At 38.7% G+C, this 21,474-nt stretch overlaps 1 protein-coding gene across 1 annotated transcript in view; it reads right to left on the bottom strand.

The window, feature by feature from the left end:
• Nucleotides 1-20,141, bottom strand: part of LOC102840945 — a 54,683-nt gene extending 34,542 nt beyond the window's left edge. The window contains exons 1-2 of the mRNA XM_006862043.1: nucleotides 20,027-20,141; nucleotides 16,822-16,917 (exon numbers count right to left, since the gene is read on the bottom strand). Coding sequence (XP_006862105.1) covers nucleotides 16,822-16,917; nucleotides 20,027-20,141 — 211 coding nt within the window. The remainder of the gene's footprint in view (nucleotides 1-16,821; nucleotides 16,918-20,026) is intronic.
• Nucleotides 20,142-21,474: the final 1,333 nt, after the last annotated feature.

Below are 21,474 nucleotides of genomic sequence, written 5' to 3'. Positions count from 1 at the left end.
CGATCATTCAAAAAATGTGTATCAATGTTGCTGCCAGAAATTCAAGCTGGATTTAGAAAAGGTCGTAGAACTAAGGATGTAATTGCTGATGTCAGTTGAATCATAACTTAAAGCATAGAATACCAGTAAGATATTTACTTACACTTTATTGACTATGCCAAGGCTTATGAATGTGTAGATTATGACAAACTATGGGTAACACTGCAAAGAATGGATATTCCAGAACACTAAATTGTGCTCATGAGGAACCTGTACATAAACAGAACAGTTGGTTGAATGCTTTAAAACCAGGAAAGATATATACCAGGGTTTTATCCTTTCACCACACTAACTCAATCTGTAATCTGAGCAAATAATCCTAGAAACGGAATTATGTGAAGAATGTGGCATCAGGATTGGAGGAAGACTCATTACAATCTTCGATAAGCAGATGATACAACCTTGCATGCTGGAAGTGAGATGACTTGAAGTACTTACTGATGAAGATCAATGACTACAGTCTTCAGTATGGATTGTACCTCAATGGAAAGAAAACAAAAATCCTCACAACTAAACCCATAAATAACATCATGGTAAACGGAAACAAGAATGAAATTGTCAAAGACTTCATTTTGATTGGATCCACAATCAAGACTCTTGGAAGCAGCAGTCAAGAAATCAAACGGCATATTCTACTAGGCAAATATGCTGAGAAAAGCTCTTTAAAATGTTCAAAAGCAAAAATGTTAGTATGACGACTAAAGTATGTCTGACCCAAGCCATGGTAGTTTCAATAGCCTCATACGCACTTGAAAGTTGGACAATGAATAGGGAAGCCAATACAAGAATCAATGTATTTGAATTATGATGTTGGAGAAGAACATTAGGCGTACCAGGGACTGCCAGAAGAGCAAGCGATTCTGTATTGGAATATGTACAGCCAGAATGTTCCTAAAAAGCTAGGATGGTACCATATCTGCAAACATGTCTCACATACTTTGGACATACTACCAGGTAGGACGAGTCCCTAGAAAAAGACTTCATGCTTGCTAAAGTGTAAGGTTGGCAAAACAGAGGCAGAGTTCCAGCGAGATGGATTAACACAGTGGTAGCAGCAATGGACTCAAATGTAACAACTGTGAGGATGGCACAGAGTGGGCAGTGTCATGCATACAGTCGCTGAGTTTGAGCAGACTCAACGGTGGCTATCAGCAACATGTACGTAGGATTCCCATTCATATATGTTTTTGTTGTTAGGTGCCATCGAGTCGGTACTGACTTATAGCGACCCTATGCAAAACAGAACAAAACACTGCCTGATCCTGGGCCAACCTTACAATTGTTGCCATGCTTGAGCCCACTGATGCTGCCACTTTGCCAATACATCTCATTGGGGGTCTTCCTCTTTTTCTCTGGCCCTCCACCTTACCAAACATGATATCCTTCTCCAGTGACTGGACTGACAATATGTCTGAAGTATGAAAGATGAATTGGCCATCATGGCCTCCATGGAGTACTCTGGCTGCACTTCTTCCAACACAGATCTGTTTGTTCCTTTGGTAGCCCATGGCACTTTCGGTATTCTCCTCCAACATCGTAACTCAAAAGCATCATCATTTCTTCTATGGTCTTCCTTATTCACAGCCTTTGATATGGTTTGCATCTCAATGTAAAGAAAATAAAACTCCTCACCATTGGACTAATAAACAACATTCTTATCAACAGAGAAAAGATTGAAGTTGTCAAGGACTTCATTGTTCTTGGATCAACAACCTTCAATACTCATGGAAGCAGCAGTCAAGAGATCAGATGACGTGTTGCAATAGGCAAATCTGCTGCACAAGACCTTTTTGAAGTGTTGAAGAGCAAAGATGTCAGCTTGAGGACTAAGGTGCGCCTGACCCAAGCCATGGTATTTTCAATAACCTCATATGCATGTGAAAGCAGGATAGTGAATAAGGAAGACCACAGAAAAATTGATGCATTCATATATACACAGGTTTATTCCAAACAAATTAGGTTTGAACATGCCTCTGTGATCAATGGATGGCTGCAGAAAAGGTCTCTCAGTATGCATTTGGCCTTACTCTTGTTGTTGTTGTTGTTAAGTACTGCGGAGTCAGTTCTGACTCATAGTGACCCCTATACAGGGTTTCCGAGGCTGCAAATCTTTACGGGAGCAGAAAGCCTCATCTTTCTCCCACGGAACAGCTGGTAGTTTCGAACTGCCCAATTTGTAACCACTATGTTAGAGTGCCTTAAAAAAAAGGGCGGGGGGGGGATCCAATCAAAGCATTGTTTTGTGATAGAATGTGTTGGGCCAGTTAAATTCCAGGTAGAGAGGGCAGCTCAGAAAGTTATGAAAACTGCTTTTTAGAACCCCAAAGGGTTAATCTCAGTAGATTTTCTTGAAGGATACAAGCTGACCACTGGGGCTATTAGGAAGGAGTTGTAAGAAAATTGAAAATGGCATTGGTGAGAAAAAGGCTAAAAAAGTTGTGCTGAGGAAGTTTTTCCAATACAACAAAGCACCTGCACATTCTTCGAGGATAGCAAGGGCAGTCCTCTAAGAATATCACTGGGAAATTTTATCACCTCCACCCTACAGATGTGATCTTGCCCTCTTTGCACTTCTTTTTGCTCCCCAAACTTAATACCTCCTCATTTTTCTTTGTAATATTTCTCTGACTTAGGTACCAAATATCATTTTACAAATGAAAAATCAATAAGGGAGAAGTTGTTTGCTATTTAGAATTAGAATTTTAGAGTAGAAAGTTCTTTAAAGATCTCCTGCTCAAGTGGTTTTCTAACATCTTGTCATGCAACCCCTTGCTTGGACTTTTGAGGCATCAAACAGAGACTAGGGACCCTCTTTCTATAAGGTAGAGAGGGATGTCCTGGGACTCGGTAACAATAATGACTGCCATCCACTGGTGGACGGCAGAGTGCCAGGTATTTTCCACACAGTCATTATTTCTCATAGCTGTCCTGACAGGATGCTCTCATCCCCGCATTTTACAGATAAGTAAACGTTTTAGACTAGAAAAGAAAAAAAAGGTTGGTTTTCCCCTTAACATCAGTTGACAAATAAATAGCAGACCTGGTAACTGAACTCAGATTTCTTCGGCTTCAAAATTCTTATTTTGCCTACTTTTCATTTGGCTTCTCTGTTGGTCACTGACTACTCATCTTGATTAGATAATCAGACACAATTAATGGTGAGTAGGATTGGTATTGGACCTATCCTTCCGTACATTTCTCTCTCTCTCTCTCTCTCTCTTAAGTACTTCTCTCTTTCAGGGGGCAAGTGAAAACCTGGGGTTGTCCACAAAGAGTAATTAAGATGGACCCTGGCAAAGACTTGGGGATGGCCAGGAATCCCTGTGCTAGACAATGCATCGGCAATAAAGAACTAGCCTTCAATATCAAGTCCACTTTCACCAGGCAAAAACAGCTAGCTTGGCCCCTCCAGTCGTTCAGTGATCCCCCAAAATGGCAAATCAAACAAGGTTTCAGTGAGATAGTTTGGTGTCCTGTGTGTACTTTGCCTCTGGCCACCAGCAGTGCTCAGCAGCCTCTCAAAGTCTCAAATCTGACTAACCTCTCTTCATCCTCCCTAGACCAGGTCAAGTCCTCCCTAAAGCAGTGGGCAGGAAGGAGTCTTCCAGCTTTGACTATAAATCTTACATGTGATTTCTAGACTAGGAAAGAATTATAAGTACATGGCAAGGCAGAAAGATTGCACGTGCTTTCCTTATTCCAATTAACAGATTCTTACAGGACATTTATTCCTGCAAATATTTTCAATAGTCCCTACTCCTTGTACATCAAGAGTGAAACAGAAGAAAGGCCCATACCAGCCATGTATTACCAATCTGGTCACCACTGTGGGTAAACGGGGCTTGTCCGCGATGGCATGTGCCTCAGAATTGTCCTTCTCAGGGACAAAAGAGAAGAGCATTTTTCCGTCAGGCCTTCCATGAACAAGGATTGTCCATGGGGCATTAACATGCTCATACGTTAGGCTAGAGCCAGGTTAAGTGAAACAAGCGCAGCTTTTTCCAGTACGGTTGCATTCGTCCATGCCTGCAGGTTCTGGAAGATTAGTTTAGTCCAGTCCTCCCATTTGGCCTTTCCTTCCTCATTAGTTTCACAGTAAATATAATCCTGTTGCATTTAATAAGCCTGTAGAAATAGCATTTGTGAGTAAGCTGATAACTCTTCTTCATAGCTAAAATGTACTAAAGTCACTTGATGCAAGACAGAGGAGGCTTTCTGCCCCTGTAAAGATTTACAGCCTCGGAAATTCTATATAGTCATTGTTGTTGTTAAGTGCCATCGAGTCGTTTCTGACTCACAGCAACCCTGTATAGGGTTTTAGCTGGTGAGACTGAACTGCTGCTTGCAGTTTAAATGGCTTTGCAGTCTGGTGCATTAACCCACAGGGCCACACCAGGACTGACTTGACAGAACACTGTAACAACTAAGTCACTTTCAACCAATCTTAGCACACTAAGTACTTTCTTAAGGCATAATTCCTTACTTTTTCAGTCTTTTATATGATAGAAGTGTCTTACCACTTTTTCTATGTTCTAAGTCTGTGTTAAACACAGTAAAATCAACCATCATTTTCATGCTATGGTATTAAAGATAGTGTTGATGGTGCAGAAAGCTATATCAGAACCCAACTATATTGAAATTATTAATCTCAACCAAATCCGAGGCTGTTTTATGACACAATTTTCATAGCAACTATATATACCAAGTAGAGATTTCTTGAAGTGTAAAATTGTTACTGATTTGCCAGATCAATGTGTGTTTTGACAGTCTGTAAAAAAGTAATCAAAGAGGTCTGAAGTGTTGACACCATGTGAATGTATCATGGTACATGTCCTCCACCTCATAAAAGTACTCGAAAAAAATTTATAAGGGCTTATAATTGTGAATCTAATTCTTTAATGAATTATATATTTTCAGAAAAATTAGAAAAGCTGTATGAAGGAATTATTTCTTTAGTCAAATAACTTACTTAACTAGGAATTTCTCTTCCCAGTTTTCTAAATAATAGCCTCATTTCCTAAGGCATTGTACAAACATTTCATTTTATCAATGGCAAAAAAAAAAAAGAACAAGTTTCCACACCATTTACAAAATTCATAGCTATGTTCTAATCTTTTAAAGGTGTTTATTACTCTAAAGGTTGGAGGTTTGAACCCACTCAGCGGTGCCACAATAGAAAAGTTTGGTGATCCGCTTCTATAAAAGATGAAAGCCAAGAAAACCCTATAAAGTAATTGTACTCTGTAACCCAGTGAATCTGAACTAATTCAACAGGAATAAGCTTGGCTGTTTTGTTTTGTTTTTATTATGAACCTGAGGCAGTAGTAGTTCAGGGTACAATTCTTGCCTCCCATGTAAGAAATGCAGGTCCAATTACTGGCCAAGGTACCTCAAGCATAGCCACAACCCACCTGCCAGTGAGGCTTGGTGTTGCTATGATGCTGAACAGCTTTCAGCCGAGCTTCTAGACCAAGACAGACTAGGGAAAATGTCTGGCAACCTACTTCCAAGAAATCAGCCAATTAAAGCATAGTCTGATCCTGTTGTGCATGGAGTTGGCACGAGTGGACAGCTGATTTGACAGCAGCCGGCTCCTGGTGTGGTGCTGTACGCTCAGCAGTGGACAGAAAACCACAAGGTTGGCAGTTCAAACCCTTAAACTATTCCTCAGAAACCCTATACAGGGTCATTATGAGTTGGAGCTCACTGGAAGGCACTTTGACAACTGATAAAGATCAAAGACTGAAGCCTTCCTTCAGTACGGATTTCACCTCAATGTAAAGATAGTTAAAATCCTCACAACTGGCCCAATAATCAACACCATGATAAAGGAGAAAAGATTGACACTGTCAAGTATTCCATTTTGCTGGGATCTGCAATCAATGCCCACAGAAGCAGCATCAATTAAGAAATCAAATGAAGCATTATATTGAGCAAATCTGCAGAAAAGACCTCTTGGAAGTGTTGGGGGAGTGGGGGGTGGAGAAGCAAAGATGTCACTTGGAGGACTAAAGTGGTCCTGATCCAAGAGGTGGTGTTTTCAATCGCCTCATATGCATGCTAGATAGTGAATGCTGGATAATGAATGAAGAAGACCAAAGGAGAATTATGGTGTTGGTGAAGAATACTGAATATACCATGGACTGCCAAAAAACCCCAAACAAATCCATCTTGGAAGAAGTAGAACCAGAATGCCCTTAGAAGGGAGGGAAGATGGTAAGACTCCCCCTCATGTACTTTGGACATGCTATCAAGAGGGACCAGTTTTGATAAAGACATTATGCTTGGTAAAGAGGAAGCCCCTCAACAAGATGGATTGTCACAATGGCCGTAGCAATGGACTCAAACCTAGCAATGAGTGTGAGGGTGGAGCAGGACTGGGGAGTGCTTCGTTCCATTGTAGGCTCACTTGAGTCAGAATTGACTGCACAGCACCTAACAACAGCAACAATAAAACCCAGATGATAGACAGTGCAAAAAGAATAGAGAAAATGGAAAATATCATTGGTGGAATAGTTCAAGAGAATCAAAGTACTGAAAGATGTTTCAAAATTAAAGGGCCTACAAAGTACCCAGTATATTGGATGAAAACAGACCCATACAAAGGCATTATCTCTGAAATTTCACAACACTGGGAACAAATAGATCTCCATGCTTCCATTGAGAAATGACAGATTGCATACAAAGGATCAGGAATCATAATGATTTCAGGAGTTTCAACAGCAACATGGAAATAAGAACAAAATGAAGCAGTATCTTGAAAATAAAATAATTTATATACCTGAAATTCTATACTTAGATAAGCTACCAATTAAGTGTGAAGATACAATAATGACATTTTCAGGCATACAAGGTCTCATAAGTATAACTCCCATTCACCTTTTTCCAGAAAGCGACTGGAGGATGTGCTTCATCAAAACAACATAAACTGAGAAGGAAAAGGGAGAAAAAATATGGAATTCAAAAACCAGGCAATTTGTATTAGTCAGTGTTCCTCAGAAATACAGAACCAGTAGTAGAAATATATATACACACAATCATGCGTGTATGGGTCTGCATATCTCCCCCATGGGTAGATACATGGGCATATGTGTAAATGTGGTGGTGGTGTATTACTGAGGCAGTGGTTCTCACAGCAACCCAGTATAGGGTTTTTGAGGTTGTAAATCTTTACAGGAGCTGAAAACTTCATCTTTCTCCCATGGCGTGATTGGTAGATTCAAGCTACTGACCTGTGGTTAGCAGTAGCTTATATACATATGAAGTTAGGTTAAAAAAAAAAAAAAAAAAGTATTGTTACAAAATCAGATACCTTTTATTAAATAAAAATATCAAACTGTGAAGCTATTGTTTCTTAGCATATCCTCTACCAAGGTGTGTACACTTCTGAAAATAGTGTCTCCATCTTTTACTCTTTCCCTCAAAGAATTCTATGCTTTTCCATTTACACCTATACTGTGGTGATTTACTTCATATGGCACTTCAGCCAGAGTCTTTGTAACTCCCTCCAAAGAGTGTTTTTGCTGTGATGGATCTGGGTAAGAGAAGGTAGAAGAAGATGCTGACAGTATTATACAATTGAGTTGTGAATGGGTAATAGAGCTAATTATGATTGCAACTCTGATGTGCATGAAACAAGCCATTTCAGAAGAAGAGTCAAGAGTGGAGTGTGTCCTTTGGACCCTAAGATCCCTGTGCACTGAACCTCCTTGACCCAGAGACAGAAAGCTGGAGGAGTGGCCAAAGAGCAGCAGTAATAGCGCAACCAAGAGCCAGAGCACGAGACAGAGCGGTGGGCTTCCCAGCCGTGAGCAAGTAAAGCTGAGTGACTTTGGATAGGAGGCTTGCTTGCAGAGGGGGGTGCCTCCAGAACTTTAGCTGGGGACAGCTTGATTTGATGACCCAAGAGAAAAGTGCCTTCTGGCTGAAGCTTATGATGAAGTGGTGTTCCTGTGGGTGGGCTGCTAAGCTCAAGGTTAGCAGTTCGAAACTAACAGCGGTTACACGGGAGACAGAGAAGGCTTTCTGCTCCTGTAAAGATTTACAGCCTCAGAAACCTTATACAGGGCCGCTATGAGTTGGAACCAACTCCACGGCACACCACAACCACCACCACTACTGACTGTGCGCATGGCTGAGGAGAGGGTGTGCCGACCGGAAGAACTGTACCCTGAGTATTTGTGACCATGATTTGCAACTTGTTAGCATCCTAATAAACTCTGTAACTCAGAGTATGGCGTCTGATAACTGCAAGGAATTACTGAACTTTGAGGAAAAGTAGAGCGTGGCATGAAAAGGGCAGTTGGTGTCAGTTTTTTATGCATCAAAATGACAGTTTTAAATGTTCATGAATTTAGGGCACCAAAAGAAATCTAATGGGGCAAGATTGAGGGTTGTAGGGAGGATGGGGGTATGGTTTCTTAATGATACTCTCACAGGACAGCCCTTGCTATCTTTGAAGAATGAGCAGGTGCTTTGTAGTATTGGCATAACATTCCTTGGTGCAACTCTCCTGGCCTTTTCCTCACCAACGCAGTATTCAGTTTTCATAAAACTTCCTCGTATTGGTCCCCCACGATCATCCTGCATCCTTCGAGAAAATCTATCAAGATTACCCCTTTGGAATCCAAAAAATCGCCATCACCTTCTGAGCTGACCTTTCTGCTTTACATTTAACTAACCCAATAGATCTCCTTGGAAGTCACTGTTTTAATTGAACCCCTTTTTTTTTTAAGTACCCTAATGAGACTCTGGTAGCTTAGTGGTTACAAATAAGGCTGCGAACCTTAAGGTCAGTGGTTCGAAACTATCAGCTGTTCCACAGGAGAAAGATGAGGCTTTCTACTCCCGTAAAGATTTACACCCTCGGAAACCCTGTACAGGGTCGCTATGGGTCGGAACCGACTCCACGGCACTCCACCAACAGCAACAAGACTAATTATTACTAAGAGAACTCTTCTGAAGTCATCTACTGATCACAGAGACATGATTAAACATGTTTTGTTTGGAACAAATCTGTGACTGTATGAATTAGAGCCCTAACAGCAACACTTTTTTACTTACTTTCATGTAAAAATAAATGTATTTTAAGGTATTGACTCATTTGGTTGTGGACGCTGGCAAGTTCAAAATCTGAAGGATAGGCTGGAGGTTCTATATTAGTCTTGAGAAAGAATTCTTTTTTCTCTGGGAAACCTTGGTTTACTTTTTAAGACTTTCAATGGATTTGACAAGGATCATGTACATTTATTGAAAGTCAACTGATTGTAAATGTTAATCAAATCTACAAAATACCTTCACATCAACATCTAGATTGGTGTTTGACCACACTCATCTAGATGCTGATGTGAAGGTATTTTGTATTTAACTTTGGTTAAGTTAGGCACCTTAACCAAACTGACACATAAAGTAAACGTCACAGAATTCAACCCAGAAGAAAGATAAAGGGAAAATACCCAGGGTGATGGTAAAGTGAGATCCTGTGATGACAGCTAACACACTGAGGGCAACTGGTCAGCACGGAGACAGTCAAAGAGTTCAGAAACCATTTCTTTAAAACGATAAAATTGGTAGAACACCCAATGCATGGTGTATTCTATGCAAATGTAAGGAGAGATAGAGTTATTGGCATAAACTATGCGGTAAAGTCAGTGGGAAATATATTTTGTAAGTGAATAGTCAAAAAGATACTTATCTATCATGTTGTTGTAAAGTACCAGCCAGTCAGTTCCAACTCATAGCAACCTTGTATAGGGCTTCCAAGAAGCAGCTGGTAGATTTGAATGGCTGACCTGCGATTAGCAGTCCAGTGCTCATTCTACAATGCCACACCAAGACGCCAATTATCTACTCTAGCCCCAACACCCCAAAAAACTTAATTGTGTAAAAAAAGTAAACTAGTAACAGCATTCAAAGCTATTCACTATAAATAACATTTACACAGTATTACAGTGTAACCAGAACCTTGGTATGGCACTGTAGGATAATCACTGGATGGCTAACTGTAAAGTTGGTAGTTCAAAACCACCAGCCACTCCTTGGAAATCCTATACAGGGTTGCTATCAGCTGGAACCAACTCAATGGCTCTTAGCAACAACAACAACATAGTGTAACCACTAAATATTGATCCAAATTTTGATACAACTATGTTGGGAAGAGAAAAGATTGGGATGTGTGTGTATATATATGTTGGGGGTGAGAAGTGAGGAAAAGCAAGTTCTATGCTTATTTTCTGCAGTGAGAGGTCACTAAATAATTCTTAACACTAAAATTTCTAGAAGTAGCAATGTAAATGTGATATCAAAATATATTGAGTTAAACCCTAAGCAGTAAAGGAAAGAGTGCCTGATTTCGTGAAGAAAGAAACTGAAGTGTGCATATGGTGGCCAGAAGTTGGGGAGAGTTTTGTAGATATTTTAAGTTTTTTAACAAACCTTATAGAATATTTTACTTTTATTCATATGCTGTATCATGTTAATGAAGCAAAAGAAAGAAGGAAGAAAGTGAGAGGAGAAGGGAAGGAAAGAAGGGAAGAATGAAGAAAGGAATGGAAAAGTTTTAGAGCCATAATAGGGAGTTTGGTAGCTCAAGAGGATAAGCACTCAAATGCGAACCACAAGGTCACCAGCTCAAGCCCACTAGCTGCTCCATAGGAGAATGATACGGCTTTCTGCTTGGGCAAAGATTTGCAGCCTCAGAAACTATATACAGGGTTGCCATGAGTCAGAATGAACTCAACAGCACAAAACAACAACAGAAAACAAAATGAGATACGATCTAAAGGATCAAATGTTTTTGTAGAAAATGAAGACCAAACTCCAAAACATTAAAAAAATATAAACAAGTTGTAAAAAAAATATAAACTAGAAATATCTGTGTCCCGAGCTGTCTACCCACCTGTCATATGGCAGCATGTACAGTGCCTTCATGCTCTTTCCTACAAAAGCCCCTTTCTTCCTGTTTCCTTTTGTCAATGTTTTGTCCCTGTGGTCCCAACATCACATCGACTATCTCCAGTGTCTATTACCTTGGCCACTCTTACAAACTGAATTATGTCTTCCCAAAGGTATGAAGTCCCAACCCATGGTTCCTCTGAATGTTTGACAATAAGATATTTGAAGATGTTACCAGTTATGTTAACATGAGATCATACTGGAGTATGATGGGTCTTAACCTAATATGTGTGGTGCCCTTATAAAAAGAGAAGAGACAGACACCAAAGGAAAATGACTATGTAAAGATGGAGACAGACTGAAGAGATGCATCGTCAATAAGTCAAGGATTTTCAGGAACCACCAGAAGCTAGAACGAGGCAAGGAATGTTCTTCTCCTGGCCTTCAAGAAAGAGCATGGCCCTGCTGACATCTTCATTTAAGACTTCTAGCTTCCAGATCTAGAAGACCAAAACTCCTGTTGCTATAATGCTAAGCCCCTGAGTTTGTGGTAGTTTTTTACAACAGCCCAGGAAAACAAATATAGCCACTATAACCTTTCCTATGGATCTACCTGCCTTTCACCCATCTTTCTAGTGTAGGATGAGTGATCTTTCCAAAACTCAAGTTCACCATACCATTTTCTACTTCAAACTCCTCAATGTCTTTCCACTGTCTTTCAGATAAAGCTTAAAGTCTTTAAACTGGCATGTAAAACTTTATACTCTGACCTCTGATTACCTCTTGAGCCTCCTTTCTCACCATGTACATCACCCGACCCTGTCTCTCAGTTCAGTCAGCCACACTGAAGTCATCTGTAGGTCCTCAAGATCTGGTTGCTCTCACCTCTAGATCTCTGCAGTTCTGTCCCCTTCATGGACTCGAGGAGTTCTTCAACTCAAAGAAATGGAAAAGTAGGTGTGCATGCATGCACATGTGTACAAATGTGGATGCAGGTACACTTACAAATAACTTTGCCAGTATTTACAACTCTCCTGAACACTAATGTTGGACTTCAGTTTCAGAATCCCTTCCATAAAGCGTAAGCAAGCTTATATAGTTTCAAAAAGTTCATGGACAAATGGAATTAAGAGATAATTAATTTTTTCCATGCACTTTGGAAGCCTCCTCAAATCTATATCAGTAATATTAACTATCTTTTATGTCACCAGATTGTACTCCATTGCCCCTTCTCAAATTTTCCATTGTTAAATTATATATTAAAGTTGCTTTCCTTGAGAAGGGTTTACTCTAGTGAAAACATCCTTTACTGTTCTGAGAATAGCGAGATCCTAAGATTTGAACAGTTCTTCTGCCTCATAAGAATGCCTGAACATGCTGTTACACACAAAAAAAAATTCTTAAAAAAAATTGGATGATATTAGATGAACAGCTGTGTAGAAAGGGGAATGTAAAAATAAAAACTGCATGTTGGAGCATCAAAATAGTAACCATGTACAGTATATGACTGTTTTTAATCAGATGAAGATTGGAGCTATTACATTTCAAATCAAATGTTATAAATTAGTTCAAGAATGCAGCTGAGCTCTCATTTAATTAGAAATGTCCATGTTTAAATCATGAAGTACAGTAGCTGCCAATGAAGCAAAAGGGCAAGAGCAGGGAGAGACACTGTGTCCAGACCCTCCGATTCTCAACTGTCTTCTATACATGGTGAACATCTGGGGCAAACTAGTCCTGAGGTAATGAAGAACGCCATGTACTAGCTAATTTGAGATTTAATGTAATTGTCCATAATTGTTTTGAAGACAATTAAAATCATTATTCTGGCCTGGACAACTCTGAACTCTTCATTTTTGTGTGAAACACAGTTTCCTCCATGCTGAATTTTAACTCTTTCTTCAATTAAAAGTGAAGCAAATTTGGAGCCCAGCTTTTCCTGGGAAATGACTGTCAGGTCACATTAAGACGCAGCTCAAACCATGAGCACTCCTTTGGAAACAGGTCGCATTTCCTGCTTCTAGTGCTTGATGCTGCTCAGCTGAAGTCCAAATCTACATCCCAAATGTTAGACAATTCATTATTAAATAAAAATGAAGCAACATCACAGAGGGATGTCTGAGGTCATACAGAGAAGAATGCAATTATCCTACGGCAGACATTTCCCCTGAAGGTTAGAGCCTCTGTGAATTGTAATTAACCACGCAGCAGCTAGACGGTCCACGCAAAAGGCCTTTCTTGTCTCTCAAGTGGCCTAATTCAAAAACACCTCAAGTGACATAGCTCAAATTTTCCAAATTAAATTTACCCCTGGGGCTGAAATCAAGCATGTGACATTTTGGCTCTCAAGAAAATCTTAGAGAAAGTTGTGCATCAGGAAAAAAAAAGGGGGGGAAATCAGAGGAAAAGGGTAGGAGTTAACATTTAAGTGGTTTTTCAACCTCATCATTACCCCTGCTCAAGAAAATAGAACACAGATGGGCAAAACACACAATCATTTGCCCTAAAGAGTCTAAAGAACTCATTAGAAATGACTGCTGTTTCCTCGCTATCTATTGTGAACTTGTAAGAGACAAAACCATTGATGATGTTTGTTTTGGTGTTTGTTTTTTTGCCACATCCTACAGCATTTAGTGTTGCATAATGTTGCAGGGCAGAAAGTGGAAGGGTAATTTACAACAGTACACCATGCCATGGCAACCCATAAAAGCTTACTGTTGGTAAAAGTTTTCAAGCTCTACTCTTCCTACGGGACCCAGGAGTGATTATATTGTCACGAGCTGTTCTGCTTTATAAAAACGGTTTACATTAAAGAATAACACACCACCCCATACTTTCTCATACTTCTGGCCACAGCTCCACACTCTTCCACTCCAACCCCAGAGAGAGGGTAAATCGGAATCAGATCCACTGCTCCCAGGCAAGGATGGATTCCCTCTTGGACCTCCATGTTGATAGACCGGAAGGCTTCCATACAGGCAGCAAGAACAGCATTGCCTTAAAAATGGAAAATTGTAAAAAAAAAAAAATATATATATACATAGATAGATAGATAGATAGATAGCTATTAAACTTTCAATCACAACTAAAGATGGAGCTGCTATTTTGTCTCACTTCTTTGGTAATCTGTACACAAGATTGTTTGCTCATCCAAAATCATGACAAATTAAAGACCTGACAGTACTTCCTTCCCTTCACTCCAAACCCTGGTTGTCATAAAATGTTACATTTCTTACAGTTCTTTATTGCCAAAGTGGAGAATTATGCAAAGGTTATCAATCTTAAACAATTTTGTGGCCTTTATACAAGTTTTTAAGTATTTTATTAATCTGAAAAATTCTCACATTTTATTAAGAGAGATATTAAAATATATATACAATATAAATTTTAAAGTGTGAATATTTAGTTTTGTCCTTGTCTAGCAATTAGATTTCCCACTGGGTTATTATATTTGAATATTAAAGACATCTAAGAGTTTATGTTATTACTCTGAGTTTTCATTAGCAATGTAATATGATAACATTCTAGTAACAGAGACAAACAACAATAATGAAGATTTTATGTTTTATTTTATGATTAATATTTAAAATAATCTGCCTATAACTTGCTTGGAATTACCAATCAGGGCCTCAGTTTCAAAGCAAGCACCTTTTTAAAGAGTTCTTTTTAAAAAGGACAATCTGCCAAGTTGAAATCAAGTTCATTTGAAAATATTTAGAATCTCTTACCAAGCAACATTAAAATAATATTGTCTTTATTTTAAATGACTATAATTTTTCCAATTCTAGTTGTCCTACTAAATCTTAAAATGCCCCCATCAGTCATTAAGTTCAGTTCATTCAACCAACTCAAGATTTTGAGCTCCCAACCCAAAACACAATGACTTACCATGTTTGCTTCAATGGCACTTATAAGTGAAATGTACAAGTTAACACTACTGTATCAAAGTTTAAGACTTGAAGATGATTTTTCCTAACCACAAAGGTCGAGGGTTCTTCAAAAAGTTCATGAAAAATGTGCTATGAAAAACTATGCATGGATTTAAAAAAAAATTTTGTACCAAAATAAATTTCTCCTAACTTGTTATAACATGTCTGAACAGAATCTAGTTTGAGACACTAAGAAGGATAAGACATCAGTTTGAAAAGAACCCCTATCAGAGCAATGTGAATTCTGCTAACATTGAAGCAAGAATAAATCTAAAACTTATGGTGAAGGTTGGTGGAAGAATGGCAGTATCACTGGTGCTTTACAAAAAGTTTATGGGAACAAATCCCCAAAGAAATCAAGAGGTTACAAATAGATAACTCATTTTAAGAAGGGATGAGATAATGTTGAAGATGAAGCCTGTGGTGGTGGCACACCATCCACATCAACTTATGAAGAAACAATCTTGCTCGTGCCCTAACTGAGGAGAACTGACAACTAACAGAAACAAACACTAACACTACAGACATCTCCAGTGGTTGAGCTTACACAATTCTGACTGAAAGATGAACATCCTGCTCCATGGGTGCCAAAAACGGTTGTGCCCAGATCAGAGCAGGGCTTTAAATGGAAATCTTAAACAAATGGGATCAAAGATCCTAGTGCGTTTCTTGGAAAAATTGTAATAGGAGATAAAAACATGGCTTTCCCAGTAAGATCCTGAAAACAAAGCACACTCAGAGCAATGGCTACCAAGAGGTGGAAGTGTCAAAGCAAAAGTGTCAAGAACAAAGGTCACAGAAACAGTGTTTTGGGAGGCTGACAGCATTTTGCTTGTCGACTATCTGGAGATATACAAGGGATAATATCTGCTTAGTATGAAAATGTTTTGAGAAAGTTAAGTCATAGCTTGATCAGAAAAACACTCCACTCGGGAAAGTTTCAGCAGAGAGTCTTTTTCACAACAATGCTCACGTTCAGTCCTCTCACCAAACAAGGGCAATTTTGTGAGAATTTCAACAAGAAATCTCTAGGAAATCATCCTACAGTTCTGATATGATTCCTTCTGACTGGTTTTTTTCCCCCTAGTCTTAACAAACCTTTAAAAGGCACCCATTTTCCTTCAGTTGATTATGTAACAAAGACTACACTGACATGATTAAATTCCCAGGATGCTTAGTTCTTTAGGAATGATAGAAATGGCTGGTATCATCACTTACAAAAGTGTCTTGAATTTGATGGAAACTGTGTTGAAAAATAAAATTTATATCTTTATCTTTTAATTCCATTTTCCATGAACTTTTTTTTCCCCTCTTCTTTTCAAGACCTATTTGAAGTCATTTTGTTTATATGAGCATCTTCTGCAAAAGAATATTATTAAATCTTTGGCACAGAGGTTTATTCTATAGAGGGAAATGGGAAAAATTTGAGACGTAAATGATCAGAATGATGAAATGGTTGTTGTTGTTGTGAAGTGCAATCGAGTCAGTTCTAACTCACAATGACCCTCTACAGGGTTTTTGATGAGCAGCTGGTGGGTTTGAATCACCTACCTTGTGGTTAGCAGTCCACTGCTAATTCTACTGCACCACACCAGGAAAGGTAGATTCTACTTAATCAGGAGTCTGTGAGTGGTTCAAATAGCTAATCCACTCAGCTACTAACCAAAAGGTTGGAGGTTCAAGCTCATCCACAGGTACCTGAAAACAAGGCCTGGTAATCTACTTCTGAAAAATCAGTCATTGAAACTCCATGGAGCAAAGTTCTACTGTGATACACACGGGGTTGCTATGAGTTGAAATTGACTCAACGGCATGTTTTTTTCGTTGTTTTTTTTTTCTAATTAATGGAAGGAAAGACTCTGATTTACACAGGAAAACAATGATTAAAGAACATTCAGGTCTACCTAAAGGTTACTTCATCAAAACAGACATACATAGAGGAAAAAAATAGAAATCTTACCCAATTTATCAACAGATCCTGCTATTGTAATGACTGATCTGTTGTAGTCTGGATCAGAAAATATATTGAGCACTGATACTTCATGATGTTTCTGCCCTGTAGAGAAGAAAATATCATAAATCCCATTTTTTTCATAATGAAATATTAATACTTAACTTCTTCTCATATAATTTAATTTAACTTAAGAATTTTGGTGTCGGGGACCTGCCTCGACATTGGGGTTCAGTTCACGAGGACACGGTCTGCAACATTTTGGAATGTGATCTTTGGAAGTAACATTGGCTGAAAATTCCCACTTCTTGGAGTCCTAGTTTGGTGTGGCAAGCTCGGTTTGAACCGAAAGATGGGCGGTTCAAATTCACCAGTCGCTCCTTGGAAACCGTTACAGGGTTTCTATGAGTTGAAACTCACTCCATGGTACTTTACAACAACAACACCCACTTCTTACTCTAAAACTGAGATGGCTCAGCTTAGGCACTAGCTCAGCCTTTGCTGTCTAAGAGAGACTGTCTCATGGACCTGTGACTGAGTTTGTTAAATCAAGTAGTCAAAGTTCTTTTAATCCAGCCTAAAATGGAAGCTTTTCTTCAACTGCCAATTCCTATTACTTTGAATTCTACTCCATAGTAATATCTACTAGTCCCTGTCAACTTTTCCTTCCAAGTCCCAGAAATCAAAATGTCTTGGTAAAGTTAAGCGTCTCTGGGGTGTGCAGTTAATGCAATCAACTGCTAATGAAAAAGTTGGAGGTTCAAGTACAACCATCAGTGTCTCAGTAGAAAGGCCTGTCAGTATATTGGCAGGGGGGGGGGGAGGTGGGAATCAAGCACTGAACACTGTATACACATGGTTCTGCTCTGACACACATGAGGTTGCCATGAGTCAGAATCAACAGCAATTGGTGGTGGTAGTGCTAGATCAAAATCTGACATCTGGAAGAACTAGGTTAGGCCAATTAGTACCTAGAGTAGAGGTTTCTGGGATGCATACACCTGTCCATTAAAAATTGGTCAGACCCCACCATCTTCTCAGAAGCCACCCACAGCCTTCAGATGTTAATGACTTCCAGGTTTTGGTAGCTTATAACTCCCTCGAATTGTAACCTAGAAAAGAGAAGCCCCCATACCCTTGTATGATTGCCACACACAACCCCAGAGTTATTTTTGAAGTTTACAAGTCTGATTCAAGCTCCTTAAAAGTCCCCTTAAGCCTACAACAGCAAATTCAAAGTAAAGGACAAACATTTTCAGGCGGTAATTAAACCTTTGGTTATGTTATTATACCCTGTCCTCCTGTCCTCTGGCAGCTTAACAATTAATCTTTTCAGAGGGAAGGAAAAATAAGTTACACCCAGGAACCACAGAGCTTAGAGTAGCCACACAATTAATTTTAATAATGTGAAAAGATAAACATATGTCACTCTCTCATAGCCAAATAAGCATCTGCAGTGCAGTGCCCAGTGATGGCCTAAAATCGACTAACTCGTGGGTCCTTAATGTAAGATCTGCAGAGGCCATTTAAACGTGCCCACATTGCTTGATTACATATATATATATATTGCTTCATTGTGGTTTTTTTTCCATTTACTTAAAAATAAATGCCTTTCAAATATTTGTAAAACAACAGGTTAATTTTCTTAACCAGTACTATCTTTCCTTCATTTTTAGAATGATCAAAATGAACCAAGAATAAGATCACACAACCTCTAATTTTATGTCGTTTTCAACATTCTTCAGCTTCTAGAAAAAAAGATATGTTCTTTTTTTTCCCATCCTAAATCTTTCTTTGAAAAGCGTCTATTCTCAATTTCATGTGATTCAATTGAACCAAACACTGAAAGAATGAAACATTTTCGCCTGCAATTTCGTAAGCATGCATATAGAAAAAAAAAAAAAAAAAAAAACTGCTGGCAAGAGAAAGTGTCAGTAGGAATCTCAGCAGACAAATTGTTTGGTATTTGTAATGGAGTATAATAGCTATAATTCCATTTGAGCTGCTGCCACTAATAAGCTGAATAAAACTGTGAGTTGAGGCCCAGGCACCTATCAGTGTGTGGCTTCCACAAAATCTTTGCACATTCGCTTACTTAAGAGAGACAGGTAACCCAGGCCCACTGGGTGTACTGTTTCTGGCAACCAGGAGCCCAAGCTGGCTCTTCTTGAAAAGAGAATACAAACGCACACCTGTATACAGACTTCAAAGGAGTTTTCTTATCAACAATTATCAGGAACTCTCATAGATATGCCCTGTTCCTGTGAAGTTGTAAGATAGTTACTTAAATGTGCACATAGTTACATGTGGCCTAGGGAAAAAATACTTTCCTCTCCTGAAAAGCAGTAACCAAGTATAAAAGGCCAGAAATTAAAATTGACTGTTTTAAATGTTTCAGGGCTGTGACCCTAATGCTCACCAGTTGCCTCCAAACTGTTGACTTAATTAAGAAAACAATTCTATTTAGATGACTGTGAGTATAGAAAGATATGGGGGCTAGTGTGTAAAGTACAAACAAATGATGCATCAGAAATGTATGTCAGCAAATGGAAATTTGAAAAGGGATTTAAAATAAAAACAAGAGTAGTATGTCTTATAGCAAGCACTGGCTCAGGGAGTAAGGAGTATTGAGTTCGTTTTCCCTCAGTGAGTTGCTGGATGATCAGACACACATCATGTAAATACCTAAAATTGTCGAAGTCTTTATACAGACAAAATGGAGTGGAAATAATACGGTAATGATAGCATGGGCTTTGCCTGCATAATGATTTGAAAAGTAATTGGTGATTGGCAAGTCTGCTTTCTTTTATTCAAAGCTGTATAATAAAAGATAATATGATTATGCTTATTCTATTGATGATCAAATAAATAGCCCATGAGGGCAAACATTAAGCCTCTTAAAGAATTACCTTCCTCAGAATCCAGTCAAATCCTCAACAATATGCATCTCAGATACTCACACTCCATTGTAAAGAGCTCTGCTGTGGAGGGGTTGCAGACATTCAGAAATGAACCTAGGTACACATCTGAGTAACTGAGCTAGCTCAGTATCCTGGAATCATGCAGGAAAAGCTATTACAGGCCAAAAACTTGAGGTGAGGCGGGTAACCAGGGAAATTATAGTTAAGAAAAGTGTTGTATAAATACTTCCTGCAAAATACAAAAGTTATTACAGCACTACAATATTCACTACAATATCGTCTCCTGTTCCTACCATTTTCTTCAAGAAGAGCTGCTTTTGCTATGTTCTCAACAACATATTTCCTTCTGGCTTCTGAAATGTTTAGCAAACAAGCAGCTAACCGGAGTCCCGGTCTGGAGGAAGACATGGTGATTTTTCTAGAATAGGAAGAACATGATTTTCCAGTTCAGCGTCTTTAGTTTCATTCTTATTTTTTCATGTTCATTAACCATAAACATTTTTAAAATAACTAAATAAGGAGCATTTTGGAACACTTCATTTTATTTTATGAACACTTCACTATTTCATTTCTAGAGTACACCTAAAGGGTAAAATCCTCAGACTGACTCAACCAAGAAACCACAGGGATGTGGTCAAGCATTTATGGACATATGAACAGAGTAACAACACTAGAAATATCTTGAAAGTACTTACTCAGCCTGAATTCTATTATGTAGATGAAAGTTTTCCATGGAAGAATACTATTTTAGTCGATTATCGCTCCCCTTTCCAGGATCTGCACTATTTAACAAATAGGCCTGGTCCTTCCCTTAAGGAAGGAAATGCAGAAAAGGAGAAATGAGGAAGATTAGTTGATATGCTGTTGGTTCTTATGTTATATGAGCAAATAAAAGGGACTGGTTTGGACACTTTGGACTCAATTTGACTAAATTATTTGACTGCCTTTTGTACTTTGGTTCAAAGTGTCTGAATCAGTTTAAAATTCCCTGGGACTTTGAACTGAAAGCTGACATAGACTGTTATCTCAGAGGTTGCTCAATAAGGCCAAAAATTTGACTCATTCTTTCATGGAAAATCGATTAATTGCATGAGTCTGGAAGGCTGCTTTGACATTTTTTTTAATACTTTAGAATAGCATTTTTTACTCATTATTTCTCTATACTTCAAATTATGATCTAAAGGAGTTAGAATATCTGCAAGTAATAATCCTTTTCAATATCAGACCATGATAAATTTGGTTCTTCCAGGGAGTTCATGTAAGAAATAATTGATGGGGGTCATTTTGTGCCTGCCGGGTACTGTTCTTCATGAGGAGATGCTGCAGTAGGCTTTGCTCAAGTCTGAGACAAACTTTCAACTTGTGACTTTAAGTTAAGCTGCATGGCGCAAGTGATGATGGTCTCAGTACATGATGCCTTGGGCTTCGGTTCACTAAGATGATCTGTTGATCTGACCATGTGATCAAGGAGTGCAGGTCTTCATGACTTGTTCAGGCTTGCAAACAGGTTTTCATGGTTTTACTATTGAAAATTCGTATTAAAAAAAAAAAAAGGTCATTAGCTTTTTCTAGACGTTACTAATATTGTAATAAAGCAGCACTCTCATTTCTATGTAAACAAAAAATTGCTTTACACAAGGGGTGTGGGCGTCTTCTGGTTTTCATTTGTTTTCAGTGTTTATGTAGCTTAATTGTCTCATCAGGCACTTTCCCAACATAATTATGCTTTTTAACAAATGGT

Source organism: Chrysochloris asiatica, unplaced genomic scaffold, assembly GCF_000296735.1.
Source record: "Chrysochloris asiatica unplaced genomic scaffold, ChrAsi1.0 scaffold00045, whole genome shotgun sequence".
Lineage (NCBI taxonomy): Eukaryota > Metazoa > Chordata > Mammalia > Afrosoricida > Chrysochloridae > Chrysochloris > Chrysochloris asiatica.
Note: the sequence above shows the minus strand (reverse complement) of the source record. Positions and strands in the feature narration are given on the sequence as shown.